Genomic DNA, 19,118 nt, shown 5'->3' on the forward strand with positions numbered 1-19,118 from the left:
AGAAGCTGTTTTTCAGTCGCTCAGTCCCTGCTTTGATGCACCTGTACTGACCTCGCTCGCATTCTGGATGATAGCGTGGTGAACAGGCAGTGGCTCGGGTGGTTGTTGTCCTTGATGATCTTTATGGCCTTCCTGTGACATCGGGTGGTGTAGGTGTCCTGGAGGGCAGGTAGTTTGCCCCCGGTGATGCGTTGTGCAGACCTCACTAACCTCTGGAGAGCCTTACGGTTGTGAGCGGAGCAGTTGTCGTACCAGGCGGTGATACAGCCCGACAGGATGCTCTCGATTGTGCATCTGTAAAAGTTTGTGAGTGCTTTTGGTGACAAGCCAAATTTCTTCAGCCTCCTGAGGTTGAAGAGGCTCTGCTGTGCCTTCTTCACGACGCTGTCTGTGTTGGTGGACCAATTCAGTTTGTCCGTGATGTGTACGCCGAGGAACTTGAAACTTACCACCCTCTCCACATCGATGTGGATAGATGGGTGCTGCCTCTGCTGTTTCCTGAAGTCCACGATCATCTCCTTTGTTGACATGGGTGTGAGGTTATTTTCCTGACACCACACTCCGAGGGCCCTCACCTCCTCCCTGTAGGCCGTCTCGTCATTGTTGGTAATCAAGCCTACCACTGTAGTATTGTCTGCAAACTTGATGATTGAGTTGGAGGCGTGCATGGCCACGCAGTCGTGGATGAACAGGGAGTACAGGAGAGGGCTCAGAATGCACCCTTGTGGGGCCCCAGTGTTGAGGATTAGTGGGGTGGAGATGTTGTTACCTACCCTCACCACCTGGGGGAGGCCCGTCAGGAAGTCCAGTACCCAGTTGCACAGGGCGGGGTCGAGACCCAACGTCTCGAGCTTGATGACGAGTTTGGAGGGTACTATAGTATTAAATGCTGAGCTCTAGTCGATGAACATCATTCTCACATAGGTATTACTCTTGTCCAGAAGTGTGCATTGTGGTTGCGATTGCTTCGTGTGTGGACCTATTGGGGCGGTAAGCAAATTGGAGTGGGTCTAGTGTGTCGGGTAGGGTGGAGGTGATATAGTCCTTGACTAGTCTCTCAAAGCACTTCATGATGACAGAAGTGAGTGCTACGGGGCGGTAATCGTTTAGCTCAGTTACCTTAGCTTTCTTGGAAACAGGAACAATGGTGGCCCTCTTGAAGCATGTGGGAACAGCAGACTGGGGAAAAGGATTGATTGAATATGTCCGTAAACACACCAGCCAGCTGGTCTGCTCATGCTCTGAGGACGCGGCTGGGGATGCCGTCTGGGCCTGCAGCCTTGTGAGGGTTAACACGTTTAAATGTTTTACTCACGTCGGCTGCAGTGAAGGAGAGTCCGCAGGTTTTGGTAGCAGGCCATGTGATTTGGCAAAGTATTGTCCTCAAAGCGAGCAAAAAGGTTGTTTAGTCTGTCTGGGAGCAAGACATCCTGGTCCACAACGGGGCTGGTTTTCTTTTTGTAATCTGGGATTTACTGTAGACCCTGCCACATACCTCTTGTGTCTGAGCCATTGAATTGCGACTCTACTTTGTCTCTATACTGAAGCTTAGCTTGTTTGTTTGCCGTGCGGAGGGAATAGCTACACTGTTTGTATTCGGTCATGTTTCCTGTCACCTTGCCCTGGTTAAAAGCAGTGATTTGCGCTTTCAGTTTCGCGCGAATGATGCCATCAATCTACGGTTTCTGGTTTGGGAATGTTTTAATAGTTGCAGTGGATACGACATCGCCGATGCACTTACTAATAAACTTGCTCACCGAATCAGCATTTTCATCAATGTTGTTGTTTGACGCAATGCGGAACATATCCCAATCCACATGATTGGTCGGACCAGCATTGAACAAACCTGAGCGAGGAAGCTTCCTATTTTAGTCTCGGTCTATAGGCAGGGAGCAACAAAATGGAGTTGTGGTCAGCTTTTCCGAAAGGAGGGCGGGGGAGGCTCTTATATGCGTCGCGGAAGTTAGAATAACAATGATCCAGGGTTTTACCAGCCCTGGTAGCACAATCGATATGCTGATAGAATTTAGAGAGTCTTGTTTTCAGATTAACGTTGTTAAAATCCCCAGCTACAATGAATGCAGCCTCAGGATATGTGGTTTTCAGTTTAGATAGAGTCAAATAAAGTTCATTCAGTGCCATCGATGTGCCTGCTTGGGGGGGAATATATGCGGCTGTGATTATTATCGAATAGAATTCTCTTGGTAATGCGGTCGACATTTGATTGTCGACATTTGATTGTGAGGAATTCTGAGGTGAACAGAAGGACTTGAGTTCCTGTATGTTGTTATGATCACACCAAGTCTCGTTAATCATAAGGCATACCCCCCTGCCCCTCTTCTTACTTGTTTCTGTCAGCGCAATGCGTGAAGAAACCAGCTGGCTGTACCGACTCCGATAGCGTGTCTCGAGTGAGCCATGTTTCCATGAAGCAAAGAATGTTACAGTCTCTGATGTCTCTCTGGAATACCACCCTTGCTCGGATTTCATCAACCTTGTTGTCAAGAGACTGGACATTGGCGAGTAGTATGCTCTGGAGCGGTGCGCGATGTGCCCGTCTCCGGAGCCTGACCAGAAGACCGCTTCGTCTGCCCCTTTTACGGAGTCGTTGTTTTGGTTCGCCGGCTGGGATCTGATCCATTGTCCTGGGTGGAAGGCAAAACACAGGATCCGCTTTGGGAAAGTCGTATTCCTGGTCGTAATGATGGTGAGTTGACATTGCTCTTATACCTAGTAGTTCCTCCCAACTGTATGTAATAAAACCTAAGATGACCTGGGGTATCAATGTAAGAAATAACACGTAAAAAACAAAATACTGCATAGTTTCCTAGGAACGCGAAGCGAGGCGGCCGTACACACACACACTGTAAGGCCCAGATTCAGCAGTAGAACTCTGAAGATATAACATAATGTCTTTCAAAAAGCAAGCTCACTGTCAATTTACTTATTATAGAACATATTCTGTGATAATATAATGTGCAGTGTGTGTGTTTGGTGTGCGCTTGCTCATGCATACATTAATGTATTTTCTGACCTTATTTGACCAATCAGCCTTTACATGTGGACTGATAAGAGAATACTTGCTACAGTACATGACAGTATGGTAAACTGCTGTACCTAGCTATTTAATAGAATGTGATTCATATTTACTCTCTAATGGCTCTCATAAAGAAGACTGTCCTCAGATTTCTGCTGACGGCTCTCTCCTCCGTGGGTGGACGGGCAGTATTTAACGCATGTTTTTCTCAGGAGAGACCTGCTCTATTTCCCTCTGATGTAAAGTAAGGTGGCGGAAGAGCACACAACAACACGTTTCCAGCCCCATGTTTTAGTCTTCCTTAACCACCACTCTCCTCTAACAACAAGCATTTGCATATTTTTCACTTCTTTTTGATCAGAGATATACAGTGCATTTGGAAAGTAATCACACCCCTTGACTTTTTCCGCATTTTGTTGTTTCAAAGTGGGATTAAAATAGTAATTGTTGGATAACGATCTACACAACATACTGTATAATTAAGAACAATTCTAACACTTGTAAAAGATTTATGAAAAATCTAAGCACTAAAATATCTTGATTAGATAAGTATTCAACCCCCTGAGTCAATACATGTAGGAATCACCTTTAGTAGCAATTTCAGTCTTTCTGGGTCTCTAAGAGCATTCCTCACCTGGATTTTGCAACATTTGCCCCTTTCAAAATTCTTCAAGCACTGTCAAATTGGTTGCTGATCATTGCTAGACAAGCATGTTCAGGTTTTGCCATAGATATTCAAGCAGATTAAAGTATAAACTGTTACTCGGCCACTCTGGAACATTCACTGTCTTCTTGGTAAGCAACTTCAATGTCAATTTGGCCTTGTGTTTTAGGGTATTGTCCCACTGAAAGGTGAATTGAAAGCAAACTGAACCAAGTTTTCATCTAGGATTTTGCCTTTGCTTATCTTCTTTCAGTTTATTTTTTATCCTGAAAAACTCCCCAGTCCTTAACGATTACAAGCATACCCATAACATGATGTAACCACCACTATGATTGAATATATGGAGAGTGGTACTGTATTGGATTTTCCCCAAACATAACACTTTGTATTCAGGACAAAAAGTTAATTGCTTTGCCACATTTTTTGCGGTATTACTTTAGTGGCTTGTTGTAAACAGGATGCATGTTTTGGAATATTTTGTATTCTGTTCAGGCTTCCTTCTTTTCACTCTGTCAATTAAGTTAGTATTGTGGAGTAACTAACTAACTAACTGGAGCAGCAGCACGGCCAGGTGGACTGGGGACAGCAAGGAGTCATCATGTCAGGTAGTCCTGGGGCATGGTCCTAGGGCTCAGGTCCTCCGAGAGAGAGAAAGAGAGAGAGAAGGAGAGAATTAGCGAACGTACACTTAGATTCACACAGGACACCGAATTGGACAGGAAAAGTACTCCAGATATAACAAACTGACCCAGCCCCCCGACACATAAACTACTGCAGCATAAATACTGGAGGCTGAGACAGGAGGGGTCAGGAGACACTGTGGCCCCATCCGAAGACACCCCCGGACAGGTCCAAACAGGAAGGATATAACCCCACCCACTTTGCCAAAGCACAGCCCCCACACCACTAGAGGGATATCTTCAACCACCAACTTACCATCCTGAGACAAGGCTGAGTATAGCCCACAAAGATCTCCGCCATGGCACAACCCAAGGGGGGGCGCCAACCCAGACAGGATGACCACATCAGTGAATCAACCCACTCAGGTGATGCACCCCTTCCAGGGACGGCATGAGAGAGCCCCAGTAAGCCAGTGACTCAGCCCCTGTAATAGGGTTAGAGGCAGAGAATCCCAGTGGAAAGAGGGGAACCGGCCAGGCAGAGACAGCAAGGGCGGTTCGTTGCTCCAGAGCCTTTCCGTTCACTTTCACACTCCTGGGCCAGACTACACTCAATCATATGACCCACTGAAGAGATGAGTCTTCAGTAAAGACTTAAAGGTTGAGACCGAGTTTGCGTCTCTGACATGGGTAGGCAGACCGTTCCATAAAAATGGAGCTCTATAGGAGAAAGCCCTGCCTCCAGCTGTTCAGCATGACAATGCCTCTAGCATGACAATGCCACCAGCCATACTGCTCGTTCTGTGCGTGATTTCCTGCAAGACAGGAATGTTAGTGTTCTGCCATGGCTAGCGAAGAGCCCGGATCTCAATCCCATTGAGCACGTCTGGCACCTGTTGGATCAGAGGGTGAGTGAGGGCTAGGGCCATTCCCCCCCAGAAATGTCCGGGAACTTGCAGGTTCCTTGGTGGAAGAGTGGGGTAATATCTCACAGCAAGAACTGGCAAATCTGGTGCAGTTCATGAGGAGGAGATGCACTGCAGTACTTAATGCAGCTGGTGGCCACATCAGATCCTGACTGCTACTTTTGATTTTGACGCCCCCCCCCTCCTTTGTTTAGGGACACATTATTCAATTTATGTTAGTCACATGTCTGTGGAACTTGTTCAGTTTATGTATCAGTTGTTGAATCTTGTTATGTTCATACAAATATTCACACCTGTTACGTTTGCTGAAAATCAACGGAGTTGACAGACAGAGGACGTTTCTTTTTTTGCTGAGTTTATAAGCAGCGTGTGAGTTTCAAGTTTAGGGAAGATAATGTTAACCATAACATTGCACCATTTGTGCTTGTAGCCTAATACCATGTGCGCATTGCCGCGTTTATAATGTGAAGAAATAGCCTAATACTTTATCAACATTTTAAGCTAAAAGTTCTAATGTGTTGCATCAGCCACATTGCATAAAAAAAGTTTGATTAATTTAGTATTAATTTGGGATCTATTGCATCCCACAACTGTCCCATACTGTTTGTAATATTTATTTGTTGCACAGAATAGAATAGGCTGACTTTTGTACTATGGGGGGAGTAGATTGACGTAGGCTAGTGCTTTTGCTGTTCGTTAGGCCTACTCATCTTGTTGGCTGACAAAAAGTAAATGTGGACAGTTCATCCAATATCCTCAATATGCACCTCGGAATTGGATAAGGACACGCACAGTTGCATCTCCAATGTGTCTGTCTGAACTTGTAGCCTGTGAGAAAGACCCAATCACGTGATGGAGAGCTGTATGAGTGAGAGACTCTTCGGAATGCGCAACACACTCAGGGAGAAGGGCACAACGCATCACTCCGGGCTGCAAAAGGCATGGATTTTTTTTTAGGGTGCATTACGCCCACAAAGGGGATGCCGTTGTGAAATAGAGGCATTATCAAGTGCTTGTCAAATTGTGAATGAGAGACTATTGGAGTGTGCACATCCTGCCAAAAAAAAAGCAGAGCTCTTGCCTTTTCAAGTGACTTTTTTCAAATCATCATTAGAGGCTCAGCCTTACAATGTATTCAAAATCAAAACATGTAGCTCAACATTTATAGAACACCTAAAGTTACATTAATAACTCTAAATTAACTATATAGGAGTACCTGTTTCCTTGTTAACCGCTCAACACAGGATAGCCACATGTGAGCACTCCCTCAAATCGTTTGGAGAAAATGTTTATATTTGATTTAGCTTTGTTTAATTGTATTCATCATACTATTACATAATATAAAGTAATGCCACAGAATTATAAGCAAATTTTGTCTTCTAAATGAACTAGTGTAGCCCACAGCCATATTGCATAGCCAGATCAGGACCTAAGGACAACTCAGAGTATGCTATTCTGTTCTTCTGAAATAGTCTACATTTTCGTCATATCATAGACCTGTCTAAAGTACATAATGGATTTATTGTGAAGGTGTAGGCTATATTACAAGGATTTAATAGACTTTTTTAAATGGCTTGTAGGCTATGTGTGTAAGCCAGGAGATGCTAAATGTGTTTATGTTAATTAACGGTCAATTACCGTGAGACCGATAAGTTATTTGCTTGACACTCACCGGCTGATGTAATTTCGGGACCGCCACAGCCCTAGTTGCTCCATCATAATTGTTTTCCTTTCATAGCCGTTAAACTCTTAACTGTTTTAGTTACCATTGGCCTCATGGTGAAATCCCTGGGCGGTTTCCTTCCTCTCTGGCAACTGAAATGGAATGGACACCTTTATCTTTGTACTGGGTGTATTGAAACACCATCCAAAGTGTAATTAATAACTTTACCATGCTCAAAGGGATATTCAATGTCTGCTTTTTTGTTGTTGTTCATCTACCAGGTACCTTTCTTTGCGAGGCATTAGAAAACCTTCCTGGTCTTTGTGGTTGAATCTGTGTTTGAAATTCACTGCGCGACTGAGTGACCTTTATAGATAATTGTACGTGTGGGGTACAGAGATGAGGTGACCATTCAAAAATCATGTTAAACACTATTATTGCACACAGAGTGAGTCCATGCAACTTATTATGTAACTTGTTAAAAACATACAGTGAGGCAAAAAGTATTTAGTCAGCCACCAATTGTGCAAGTTCTCCCACTTAAAAAGATGAGAGAGGCCTGTAATTTTCATCATAGGTACACTTCAACTATGACAGACAAAATGAGAAAAAAATCCACCTACAAACAAGCAAGATGTCTGGCTCTCACAGATCTGTTACTTCTTCTTTAAGAGGCTCCTCTGTCCTCTACTCATTACCTGTATTAATGGCACCTGTTTGAACTTGTTATCAGTATTAAAGACACCTGTCCACAACCTCAAACAGTCACACTCCAAACTCCACTAAGAAATGTAAACTTGACATTTTTTATGAATTTGTAAAAATGTCTGAAACCATTATTTTTACATTATGGGGTATTGTTTGTAGGCCAGTGACAATAAATCTCAATTTAATCAGCAAAATGTGGAAAAAGTCAAGGGTTGTGAATAATTTCTGAAGGCTCTGTACATGTTGTGTCTTTACCTCCTAGAATGAGTAGTGTATAGTCCTAATAACTGACATATTTTCCCTGTGAATCACTGAAATCTAATGCATGTCCACAGTTGTTTTCCCCCAATACTATTTGTTGGAATGATGTAGACATCCTTATCAGAAATGTATTTTATGTTATTTAGTTGGAGCAGGGCATATAGGGGCAGGCAACAACCAGATTTTTTTCTTTTAACAAGCAGCGCTATGCAAATCAGAATCCTAATGAAAGCATATCTCTGAGCCAAAGCTTGAGAGAATAAATGCCTTAATTTTCACAACATGGGGCCAGTCGCTGGTGAATTTACTTTTTGTAATACACAAATGACACAGCAGAACAGATTCACGTTCATTTCCCCCTCTAGAAATAATTTGTTATGACTATCTCAGAGCAATGTAAAACAACATTGACAAAACCTCGCCCCACTAACCTCACCCAAGCATCTCAAAGTAGTAGTGCTGATCTAGGATCAGTTGTGTCTTTTCGATCATGATGATTAAGAGTATATGGACAAGAAGGACCTGATCCTAATCAGCACTGATACTCTGAGACGCTTTGTGAAAACAGGCCCCGACCTCAGTCTGGTCTGTTTGATGTGGTGTTCCCCTAGGTTCAGTACTCGGCCTCGTTTTAATCCTGGATTTGTTCTCAGTCAGATCAGTGCAGGGCGATGTCAGCTCAGCTCAGCTCATAGATGGCGGTGTCTGATAAGCACGTCGTCTTATCTCTCCGGCTGCTCTAAGACTCACCGTGGCACCGTGGCTTCTGTCAAAATGAAGTAGTGGAGACAGACAGACGCACAAAGACAAGGTTTCCCAGTGTGTGATGCAGATCAGATAGTCTCTCTCTTTGCTGAAGGAAGGAAAGAGAGGATAAACCTTGTGAATGGGGCTCACCCAGGAGTTTTACTACACGCCTGCCTTTCACCACTCTGCTCTAACTGACTTCTGCCGTGATCAGCCTTATTCCATCTGACTAACCTTTAATTAAATAGTTGGACTTCATTGTATAGCAGTGTGTAGGTAGTGTGGTACCTGAGACCTATAAAACGCTGGCTTGGACCCAAACTCGGTCATGGCCTCCTCTGTGTGCACGTTTAGTTTTTTGCTCTAGCACTACACAGCTGATACAAATAGCCAACTTATCATCAAGCTTGAATGATTTGAATCAGCCGTGTAGTGCGAGGGCCCCAGGACCAGGTTTGGGAAACCCTGTACTAGAGTATGGGGGAATTCAATACTCTGTGTTATGTAATTCCGAATTACATATTTATGTACTTTGCACTGTGTGCCCAAGTTAGTGTAACGGTTGCCCAAACGTTGGTTATGGAGTTTATATAGAGCATATATAGTGTTTAATTTTCTTTGTATATTTTCATACAGTTGATTGTCCACTAGTCAGCACAGCTATGAACATTTATAGGGTGTGTGTCAGTTCATGCTTTTCACTGGTAACTAATAACATCATTAGTGTTTGTGTGTGTGTGTTTTGTGTGCGTGCTTGTGTGCGTGCATGTGCGATTTTCCGCCACTAGGTTTGCAGCGCGGTGCAGAACCAGGACTTCACTCTGATCGAGGACTACTGCCTGGGTCTAAAGACCCTGCTCTACCTGAAGAGCATCGAGGAGCTACAGGACTGGGATGGCCAATCACCTCCCACATTGCGCCACCAGAAGGGCAAACCTGTCCCGCGACTGGAGGAACTGGTGGGCAAGGTGAGTGATTGACAGCTAATCCAACCATTAGCTCAATCTACATGTACACACTTACCCATTAGCATTGCACTGTGACTGCACTTCCCCTTCGCTACTACTGCACCCCTCCATTTACTTGGTCCTATTATCAGCTTGGTCCTCTTGGTCTTGGTCCCTTTAACCATCCATTATAAACCAGACATCATCATATCAACACAAGACGACATGCAGGCTTTTAGTTACTGCATTTACTAGTATTACTGTGACACATCTGTACCTGTGTATTTACATCACACTACTGGTGGCAGCCTGGACATTATCACATTGCAATTACTGCATTGTCCACACTGAATGTTACGTGCTCTGTTCTATTCAGAGCTACAGCTGATTTCAAGGCTGCTGTTTTGTCTTCCAGCTACCAGGATCTGACTCACTGAAGGAGCTCACAGATCAACCTTCTGAGGAATGGTTTAATATCAGATTTGAATCAAAAGAGGCGGCTTTGTCTGAAATCCCCTCCTATAATAACTTGGCTAAGAGCAGGTGCTTTAGTCACTGGTTCTGGCACTAATATAAATGGCCAGACATGCCTATGATGAATAGCTTAGATACTATAAATTCAAATTCAAAAAGCACAGACGGTGAGGAAAAGTCCTAATGGTTTATTATTGTTAGTTTACTTTGAAATAGAACATCAATCATTCTCGGAAAACGATTTGTACAAGCGCCGTCTTAATCCAATGCCAGTTGTTCATAACACAATACAAAATAAAAAAATCTCAAATCAAATTTGACAAAAGGCAATTGTCAAAACATTCCCTCCATTAGGTTTTACAGTCCACAATTCTGCATTTCTACAATCTCTGTCATATTTATGGGAGAAAGAGAAAATAAATGTGAAATGCCCAGAATGAATGTAAATGAGGGAAAATACAACTTCAGTAAACTCTTTTCAACGTTCCAAATTAGAGGTGGTTATCAGATCACAGGCGTGTGGGTTCTACACCAACCGAGGGAAGGCTTTAAAGCTCCCAAACGCTCCAGATTTACGACAGTCCTGACGATGGGACATTGCATCGCAAATGCAACAGTTTAAATGCTAATGCTAAATGAGGAGTGGAGGAGTGGATGATGAGAGAGGAAGGAATAAATGTGTAGGAGGTGAGGAATATCAGAAAAGTGGAAACAGTAATTCCCTCATCTGCTGCTGTATAGCTCTCCATTGTTGTGGGGAATTGTCAGCACAACAACAATTATAGCAAAAGAGGTAGTGGTGTTGTCTTGAAGCTGAGAGAGAGGAGAAGGTAGAGAGGGGTTGTGGAGTGTGTGCATGCGTGCGTGTGTGTGTGTGTGTGTGTGTGTGTGTGTGTGTGTGTGTGTGTGTGTGTGTGTGTGTGTGTGTGTGTGTGTGTGTGTGTGTGTGTTTGTGAAGCTGTGTGGTGTCATGTAGAAACATTGTCCCAGACATGGAGAAGCAGCCTGTACATCACATCTCCCTGGGGCAACGTGGTGCTGGATACACTGACTGATACTAGTGCACGGTGACACCAGGAAAGGACGAATCACTCACATCACCGGCTCTCAGCTCTCAGGCGACAACATTAACCGGAGTAGTTTTTATATAAAAGCTTTGTTCTGGCTTTTACTTAGAAGGAAATAAGGCTTTGTGGACTCTTTTGGACGTTGCTTTTTGTTAAGGTCAATTCTCAGCTCTCACATAATTTATTACATAGTATGAAATAGCTCTATACCCGGTTTCCCAAAAGCATCTCAAGGCTAAGTTCATTGTTAGAGCCTTCGTAGGAGCATCGTTAAATCTGTTATTAACATTGCACTTGAAAACGCTCGTAATCTAACTTCTGCCTCAGACCACTCGTAGAACAGCTAGTGCTTCGTTAGATGCTTCTTTAACCTCCCGCGTCACTTTATACACAAAAGATCACCGCTAAACATAGAATCACATGGTTTATCCGTCTACCTGTGACCGCCGATAACCTCAGAACAAAGTTGACTACAACAAATACAATGTTGCGAATGTCTTTGCAATTGATACAAGCAAGTGAAATATAAAAAGTGGAAAAAATGAAAATAGAGATGACTGCATTCAAATATAAATACAGTAGGCCTATTTTAATCGTGTTGAAATACATTTCATGTTCAATCAATTGAGTTCTATTTTTCTTCTTCTAGGCTACTGCCTGTAACTTGTTTCAAGATATTTAATGATGTGTATCCTAACATGTGCGAAATGATGTGCCAAATCTGTGATTTTGTGCATTTTTGTTGGGTAAGTATTAGAATAAGCCACCTCAGTATTTGCAGCCATAGGTAGTAATACACTATATATACAAAATTATGTGAACACCCCTTTAAATTAGTGGATTTGGCTATTTCAGCCACACCCATTGCTGGCAGGTGTATAAAATTGTGCACACAGCCATGCAATCTCTATAGACAAACATTGGCAGTAGAATGACCTTACTGAAGAGCTCAGTGACTTTCAACGTGGCACCATCATAGGATGCCACCTTTCCAACAAGTCAGTTCATTTTTGACTAGATGTTCAGGAGTCTTATGGCTTGGGGGTAGAAGCTGTTTAGAAGCCTCTTAGACCTAGACTTGACACTCCGGTACCACTAGCAGAGAGAACCGTCTATGACTAGGGTGGCTGGAGTCTTTGACAATTTTTAGGGCCTTCCTCTGACACTCCTGGTATAGAGGTCCTGGATGGCAGGAAGCTTGGCCCCGGTGATGTACTGGGCCGTTCGCACTACCCTCTGTAGTGCCTTGCGGTCGGAACCTTTTGAGGATCTGAGGACCCATGACAAATCTTTTCAGTCTCCTGAGGGAGAATAGGTTTTGTCGTGCCTGCTTCACGACTGTCATGGTGTGCTTGGATCATGTTAGTTTGTCAGTGATGTGGACACAAAGGAACTTGAAGCTCTCAACCTGCTCTACTGCAGCCTCCTCGATGAGAATGGGGGCATGCTCGGTCCTCTTTTTCCTGTAGTCCACGGCCATCTCTTTTGTCTTGATCACATTGAGAGAGAGGTTGTTGTCCTGGCACCACACTGCCAGGTCTCTGACCTCCTCCCTATAGGCTGTCTCGTTGTTGTCAGTGATCAGGCCTACCACTGTTGTGTCGTCGGCAAATTTAATGATGGTGTTGGAGTCGTGCCTGGCCGTGCAGTCATGAGTGAACAGGGAGTACAGGAGGGGGCTGAGTATGCACCCCTGAGGAGGGGTCCCTGTGTTGAGGATCAGTGTGACGGATGTTTTGTTACCTACCCTTACCACCTGGAGGTCGGCCCGTCAGAAGTTCAGGATCCACTGTTTTCCAAACTGCCTCTGGAAGCAACGTCAGCACAATAAATGTTTCTTTGGGAGCTTCATGAAATGGGTTTCCATGGCCGAGCAGCCTCACACAAGCTTAAGATCACCGTGCACAATGCCAAGCGTCGGCTGAAGTGGTGTGAAGCTTGCCGGCATTGGACTTTGGAGCGGGGGAAACGCATTCTCTAGAGAGATGAATCATGATTCACCATCTGGCGGTTCGACTGACTAATCTGGGTTTGGCGGATGCCAGCAGAAGGCTACCTGCCCGCTGTGCCAACTGTAAAGTTTGGTGGAGGATAAATAATGGTCTGGGGCTGTTTTTCATGGTTCGGCTAGGCCCCTTAGTTCCATTGAAGGGAAATCTTAACGCTACAGCATACAATGACATTCTAGACGATTCTGAGCTTCAGTTTTGTTGCAACAGTCTGGTTAAGGTCCTTTCCTGATTCAGTATGACAATGCTCCTGTGCACAAAGAGAGGTCCGTACAGAAATGTTTTGTTGAGATCGGTGTGGAAGAACTTGACTGGCCTGCACAGAGCCCTGACCTCAACTCCATTGAACACCTTTGCGTTGAATTGGAACACCGACTGCGAACCAGGCCTAATCGCCCCAACGTCAGTACCCGACCTCACTAATGCTCTTGTGGCTGAATGGAAGCAAGTCCCCGCAGCAATGTTCCTACATCTACTGAAAAGCTTTCCCAGAAGAGTGGAGGCTGTTATAGCAGCAAAAGGGGGACCAACTCCATATTAATGCCCATGATTGTGTATCAGTGTATCTCTAGGAGCTGATCCATCAGTATTGTGAAATAATTATAATGTTATGGTAATATTTGAATTGAGAACACTAATCCGTGAGCAGCACTGCCTTTCTTTCGATCCTATCAGTACAACACATGCCTTAGCGACCGTTCTCTCTGCGTGATGTTTTAGGAAACGCATGTTACATCTTCGGGTGTTGTAGGAAAGATGCATTGTTAAAACACGAAAATATTGGTATCAAGAAGCCGGGCCCAGGTTTTCTACTTTTAGTTGGGAGATTTCAGACATTGCGTTACAGTCGGCCAAAAATATGACGTTTTTTTGTTTCATTTTTGTATCTGTGGATAGGTAGAGGTAGCTTCCAAAGTAAAGGAAACACTTGAATAAATTAGGGATTTGAAGCATATTGAAAGCAGGGTCTTCCACACAGGTGTGGTTCCTGAGTAAATTAAGCAACTAACATCCCATCATGTTTAGGGGCATGTATAAAAATGCCCAGTTGCCCATTATTTTGGCTACCATGTCTAGAAGAAGAGATCTCAGTGACTTTAAAAGAGGAGCATAGGGGTTTTTAAGTGAGTGTGTGTGTGTCAAATCAAATGAAATTGTATTTGTCACATGCTTCATAAACAACTGGTCTAGACTAACAGTAAATTGCTTACTTACGGGTCCTTTTCCAACAATTCAGTTAAAGATAAGCAACATTTTTTTTTTAAATGGTGTGAGTGTCTCAGTCACCAGATCTCAACTCAATTGAACTCTTATGGGAGATCCGGTAGCGGCGCCTTAGACAGCATCTTCCAACACTATCAACAAAACACTAAATGATGGATTTTTTATGGGAGATTGGTGTCACATCCCTGCAATAGAGTTCCAGAAACTTGTAGAATCTATGCCAAGGTGTATTGATGCTGTTCTGGCTCGTGGTGCCCAACGCCCTATTAAGACACTTTATGTTGGTGTTTCCTTTATTTTGGCAGTTACCTGTAGATAGGAATGCCTCATAGCGTTCATGGAGGCCTGGTGTACAGAGCTAGCCTGGGCCCTGTCTTTGATTTAGTGGACAGTATAGATAGAAAGTGACATCTCACCTGTGTTTGTGTGTAGGGCAGCTGTTGCCGCGAGGCAGAGGAACAGTAGCATTGACCCAATGAGACAAATACACCAAGCACACCATGCAGGGGAGGAGGGGGGGAGCAGGATCACATTACTTACAGTACAGTCAAGACAAGGGTTTTGTGTATTTATGTGTGTGTACGTGTTTCACTATAGTAAGCTGTACGTGGGTGGGTGGGTGGGTGAGATTGGGTGGGTGGGTGGGTGAGATTGGGTGGGGGTGGGTGGGTGTGTGGATGTGTGCGTGCTTCAGAAAGTCAGACTCAAAGGTAGAGTCGTCGGAGGGGGAAAAAAGGCTTGGTAGAGAGACAGTGGGGCTGTGTGTGTCAGAGTGCACAAGACATTTGCGAGAAAGGTAGAGAAAGAAACCTCAAATAGAAAAAAGAGAGGTAGTTAGCGAGAGCAAGAGACAGAGCTCATAAAAGAGAAAAAGAAAGTGAGAAGAGAAGTCACTGTCACTGCAATTCCCGGGAATGTCAGTTGATAAAAGGAGTAGGAGCGTTCAGCTAAAGACATCTTTCTTCTCTCTCTCACTGTTAGTATAAGTAGTGCGAGAGAATGCTGTCTCAAATAGTCTGCCTCGGTGGCAATCCATGCTCTCTCATGGTATGATCTATCCTTATTTCACCGTTTAGAGTGTGGAGTCCAATTTCGGTGAACTTCAGTCCTTCATAAGTCATTTAAGAAGTAGACTGAAGTTACCTCAATGGTAAATCAAATAATTATCTTGGCTGTGCTTCAATAGTGGGTGGCTACATCAAACAAATTCATTTTTTGGGCTGTCAACACAGGTTCATGTACAACTGTTTGCACACAGTCAACAGTCTTGGCTGGACTCTGGAACATGCAATTAACATGCCAGACATGCAAAATACTACTGCAAAAATAATATGGATAATTTATTTAACTTTTATAGCGCTTTTCAAAGAATAACAAAGTGCTTTAAAACACACAAAAAAGACTTGAAGAACAACATCACAACATCATGAGATGGACAATCATTATAAAGTTCATGTCTTGAGTGGTCATCTGAGGAAAAACTAAAACATTTTATAATAAATAAATAAAGAACATCATGTACAGGGGGTGTACTTCTCCATCAAGCTGCCTCACGCTACAGAAACAGACTAGTCTTACTTTACTGCAATTAAGAATGCACTAAGCACACGCCTGATATGCAGTACATACTGGGTCACAGCATCAGCAGAAACATGGAGTGCATGGTGCAAACTGAAGTGCAGACCCATCACTCTACTGCATGGTGATTGCAACCCTGTGAGCTGACAGTAACAGTTAGGCTTATGAGATGCTAGCTAACGTGTGAAGCTAACATGTGCTCCGTGTGGGACTGCTCATGCCCCAGACGGGAGGCTCAGCACCACAGGTATTTGTTAGGCAGCAGGCTGGCTGGAACAGGCGATGAGACCCACTACTGGGCCGACACAGGGAGGGAGAGCTCCACAGTCCCCTAGAACTAGCCCAATGTTACCTCTTTGTGGTGTCTCTCCTGGTATCTCCACCCCCACACAGCCTCCCAATCCACACAGTCGCCTCCTCCTCTTTCTCCTCCTCCACCTCCTCCTCTCTGCTGGTGCCAATTCCAAACAAGGGGTGGGAGTGAGAGAGGTGTTGCTGGCTAGGCTACCCCTGAGCTGCTGCACAGTTGGGGAGGGGGGTTGTTAAATAGTGGTTTGGCCTGGCTACACGGCACGGCGGAGCCTGGTTGAGCTTGGCAGGCCTGCAGGGGTAATGAAGCCTTGGACCAGCCTGACCTACCCCCTCTCTGCTGGGGGCCTGCCTGGAAACACTCTGGCTCAGGTGAGGTGGTGATGGGCTGATATTGGGGGTGGTGGAAGGGTGCTGGCTGGGGAGGGGGGTGGTACTGACCACTCTGATGCTCTATTACTTTATTGAGGGAAAGTTGATTGTTGAAGTATTTTCGTAGATATTTAATCCAATGGCAGGTAGTCTAGCGGTTAAGCGCATTGGGCCAGTAACCGAAAGGATGCTGGTTCGAATCCCCGAGCCATCTAGGTGAAAAATCTGTTGATGTGACCTTGAGCAGGGCGCTTAACCCTGATCGCTCTGGATATGAGCATCTGCTAAATGACTCAAATGTAAAATTATGATAGTGCACTTTGTTGCCATTTTGATTGTTGGCACTAATAGAGAAACCACAATATGCCTCTAAAAGGCACAAAATACAACTATTTGAATTGTAGATTGTGAAAGTTACCCAGAGTAAGACTACCTTTACTTGACACATTTATTAGTTGTATGTACAGGAAACACATGGTATACAGCGTCCAATGAAATGCTTACTTGCAGGTTCCTTCTCGACAATGCAACAACAATAATAAATAATCAAATATAAGAACATGAACCTAAGGTAAATGACTTAGTAGAACAGAATACATTTTTTTAGCATAATTGTAATACAAGAAGGCACAATTTATCATCCAGTATTTACACTTGTTTTGGGGAAGGGGTGATTCAGGGACAAGTGTTTAATTTAGCAATCATAGTAAGAGTCTGGTAGCAGCAGTTGTGGTGCGCGTGTGTGGATGAGTGTATGTCTGTGTGGGTGTGAGCTTGAGTGAGTGCGTTTGTGTTAAGGTGCAGGTGGTCAGTCCAGTTCAAGTGTTCAGCAGTCAGATGGTTTGTAGATAGAAACTGTCTCTGAGCCAATGTTGGTATCAGACCTCATGCCCCGATACCGTCTGACCAACAATAAGGGAGTGAACAGCTTGTGGATGGTATTTATGTGTTCCTTGATGATGCTGCAGACCTTCCTCAGGCACCGTTTCCACTAGATGTAAATGTCCTGACATTGTTGTCAATTAAAGGTAGGATCAGATTTAAATACAGATTAGGTATCCACTCACTAGCCTTTAAATCACTCTCCCAATGTGTTCAGTACATCAATTACACCCACTGTTTATTCTGTTTGAACCTGATGTGAGTAACACCAGTCCAGGTGTGGGCTGTGGAATCCAAACCATTCTGTGGCTGCATCCAAAATGGGACCTAACCCCTATGTAGGGCCCATAGGGCTATGGTCAAAAGTAGTGCACTATATATAGAATGGGGTGCCATTTGGGACACAGACTGTGGTAAATGTTATGAGAAGTGAAAGGGGAGTCAGCCTGTCCTCCAGACCATTAGCCAGACCGTCCTCCCCAACCAGAGTATAGATGTACAGTTATTGCCACGGCTGTCTGCTTCCTCTTTGGGATCTTTCATTAGGCCGCCCTCATATTCGGCCCCTGAGACAGAGGCCAAATCATGTCTCTGAGCCGCTTGTGTGTTTGTTATTAGGGACCTCTGGTGGGCGGGCTGGCTGGCTGGCTGGCTGACTGTCTTTCTGACTGTTGGTGGGGTTGACAGTGAGAGAAGGAGAGAAACCATGCTGTTGGTCTGGCCAAATATCAGCTAACATGTCTCAATGTTCAGTGCCTTCATTGGCCCCCACGATGAAATCGGGGAGGGAACTGTGGATCTGTCTCCGTTCTTTCGTACATTAGTTTACCAATATCTCAAACAGCACTGGGCCGATTTTGACGAAACTTGGGTGAATGATGTGTCTTGCCATAGAGATCCGACATTTACAAAATGACACTGATTGGCCCAAGGCGGAAGCTATAGTAATTAACAGAAATGTGGGCATTTGGAAACCAAGCTTTTACTCGTCTGTATTTTGTGGAACTTGTGTGGTATAATGCGCCCAAATCAGAATGAATTGGGACCAAATTGGTTTGCATATTGATAAATGTTAACGAACATGCAACACAAGTCAACAAGTCCGTTGCAGGAACTTTTTAATTGCCACTTTGGGGTTTGGGAGATGAGTTTCACCCACACAGTTTTTACATGGGAGGTGATTTTCCAACCTCTAAAACTGTTCTGTACCGACACACAAGGTAACAGACTCCTCTCCACTCACCGCATAATTTATGAAGGCAGATCAGATGCACATACAATACAGGTTATTAATTCCTCCTGCTACACTGCTCTCTTGATTAACAGTTTAAAGAAACAGAACAAAACACAACACACAAACAAATCAAACTGATGCCAAGTTATTGTGATTGTTTGTTTACCTGTTAGGGGGAGGAACACACTGGCATCCAATTAAGGGTTGTTGTGTGATTGTTTTAAGACGTGGCTGGCGCTCGCTGCTTGGCAGTTTGGGTAAAAGACTACGGCACTCAACGTACCCAATCTCTCTCTCCCTATCTCTCTCTCTCTCTTTGCTGTGGTTGGTGTGGTGGGCCTTCATCTCTGGCTGTGGTTTGCCCAGCCCCTTCCTTCCACTCTGTGGTTTATAGCC

The 19,118-nt window shown here is 44.2% G+C and overlaps 1 protein-coding gene across 4 annotated transcripts in view; it reads left to right on the top strand.

Annotated features, from left to right (window-relative positions):
• The window catches only part of LOC135522682 (dihydropyrimidine dehydrogenase [NADP(+)]-like), a 229,926-nt gene that overhangs the window by 200,686 nt on the left and 10,122 nt on the right, over positions 1 to 19,118 (top strand). For all 4 annotated transcript variants that reach the window (XR_010452715.1, XM_064949179.1, XM_064949178.1 and 1 more), the window contains one exon: positions 9,415 to 9,594. Coding sequence is in view for 3 of the 4 variants with exons in the window: in XM_064949179.1 (XP_064805251.1) it covers positions 9,415 to 9,594 (180 nt within the window). In the remaining variant the exon portion in view is untranslated. The remainder of the gene's footprint in view (positions 1 to 9,414; positions 9,595 to 19,118) is intronic.

This window comes from Oncorhynchus masou, chromosome 30 (genome assembly GCF_036934945.1).
Source record: "Oncorhynchus masou masou isolate Uvic2021 chromosome 30, UVic_Omas_1.1, whole genome shotgun sequence".
Classification (NCBI taxonomy): Eukaryota; Metazoa; Chordata; class Actinopteri; order Salmoniformes; family Salmonidae; genus Oncorhynchus; species Oncorhynchus masou.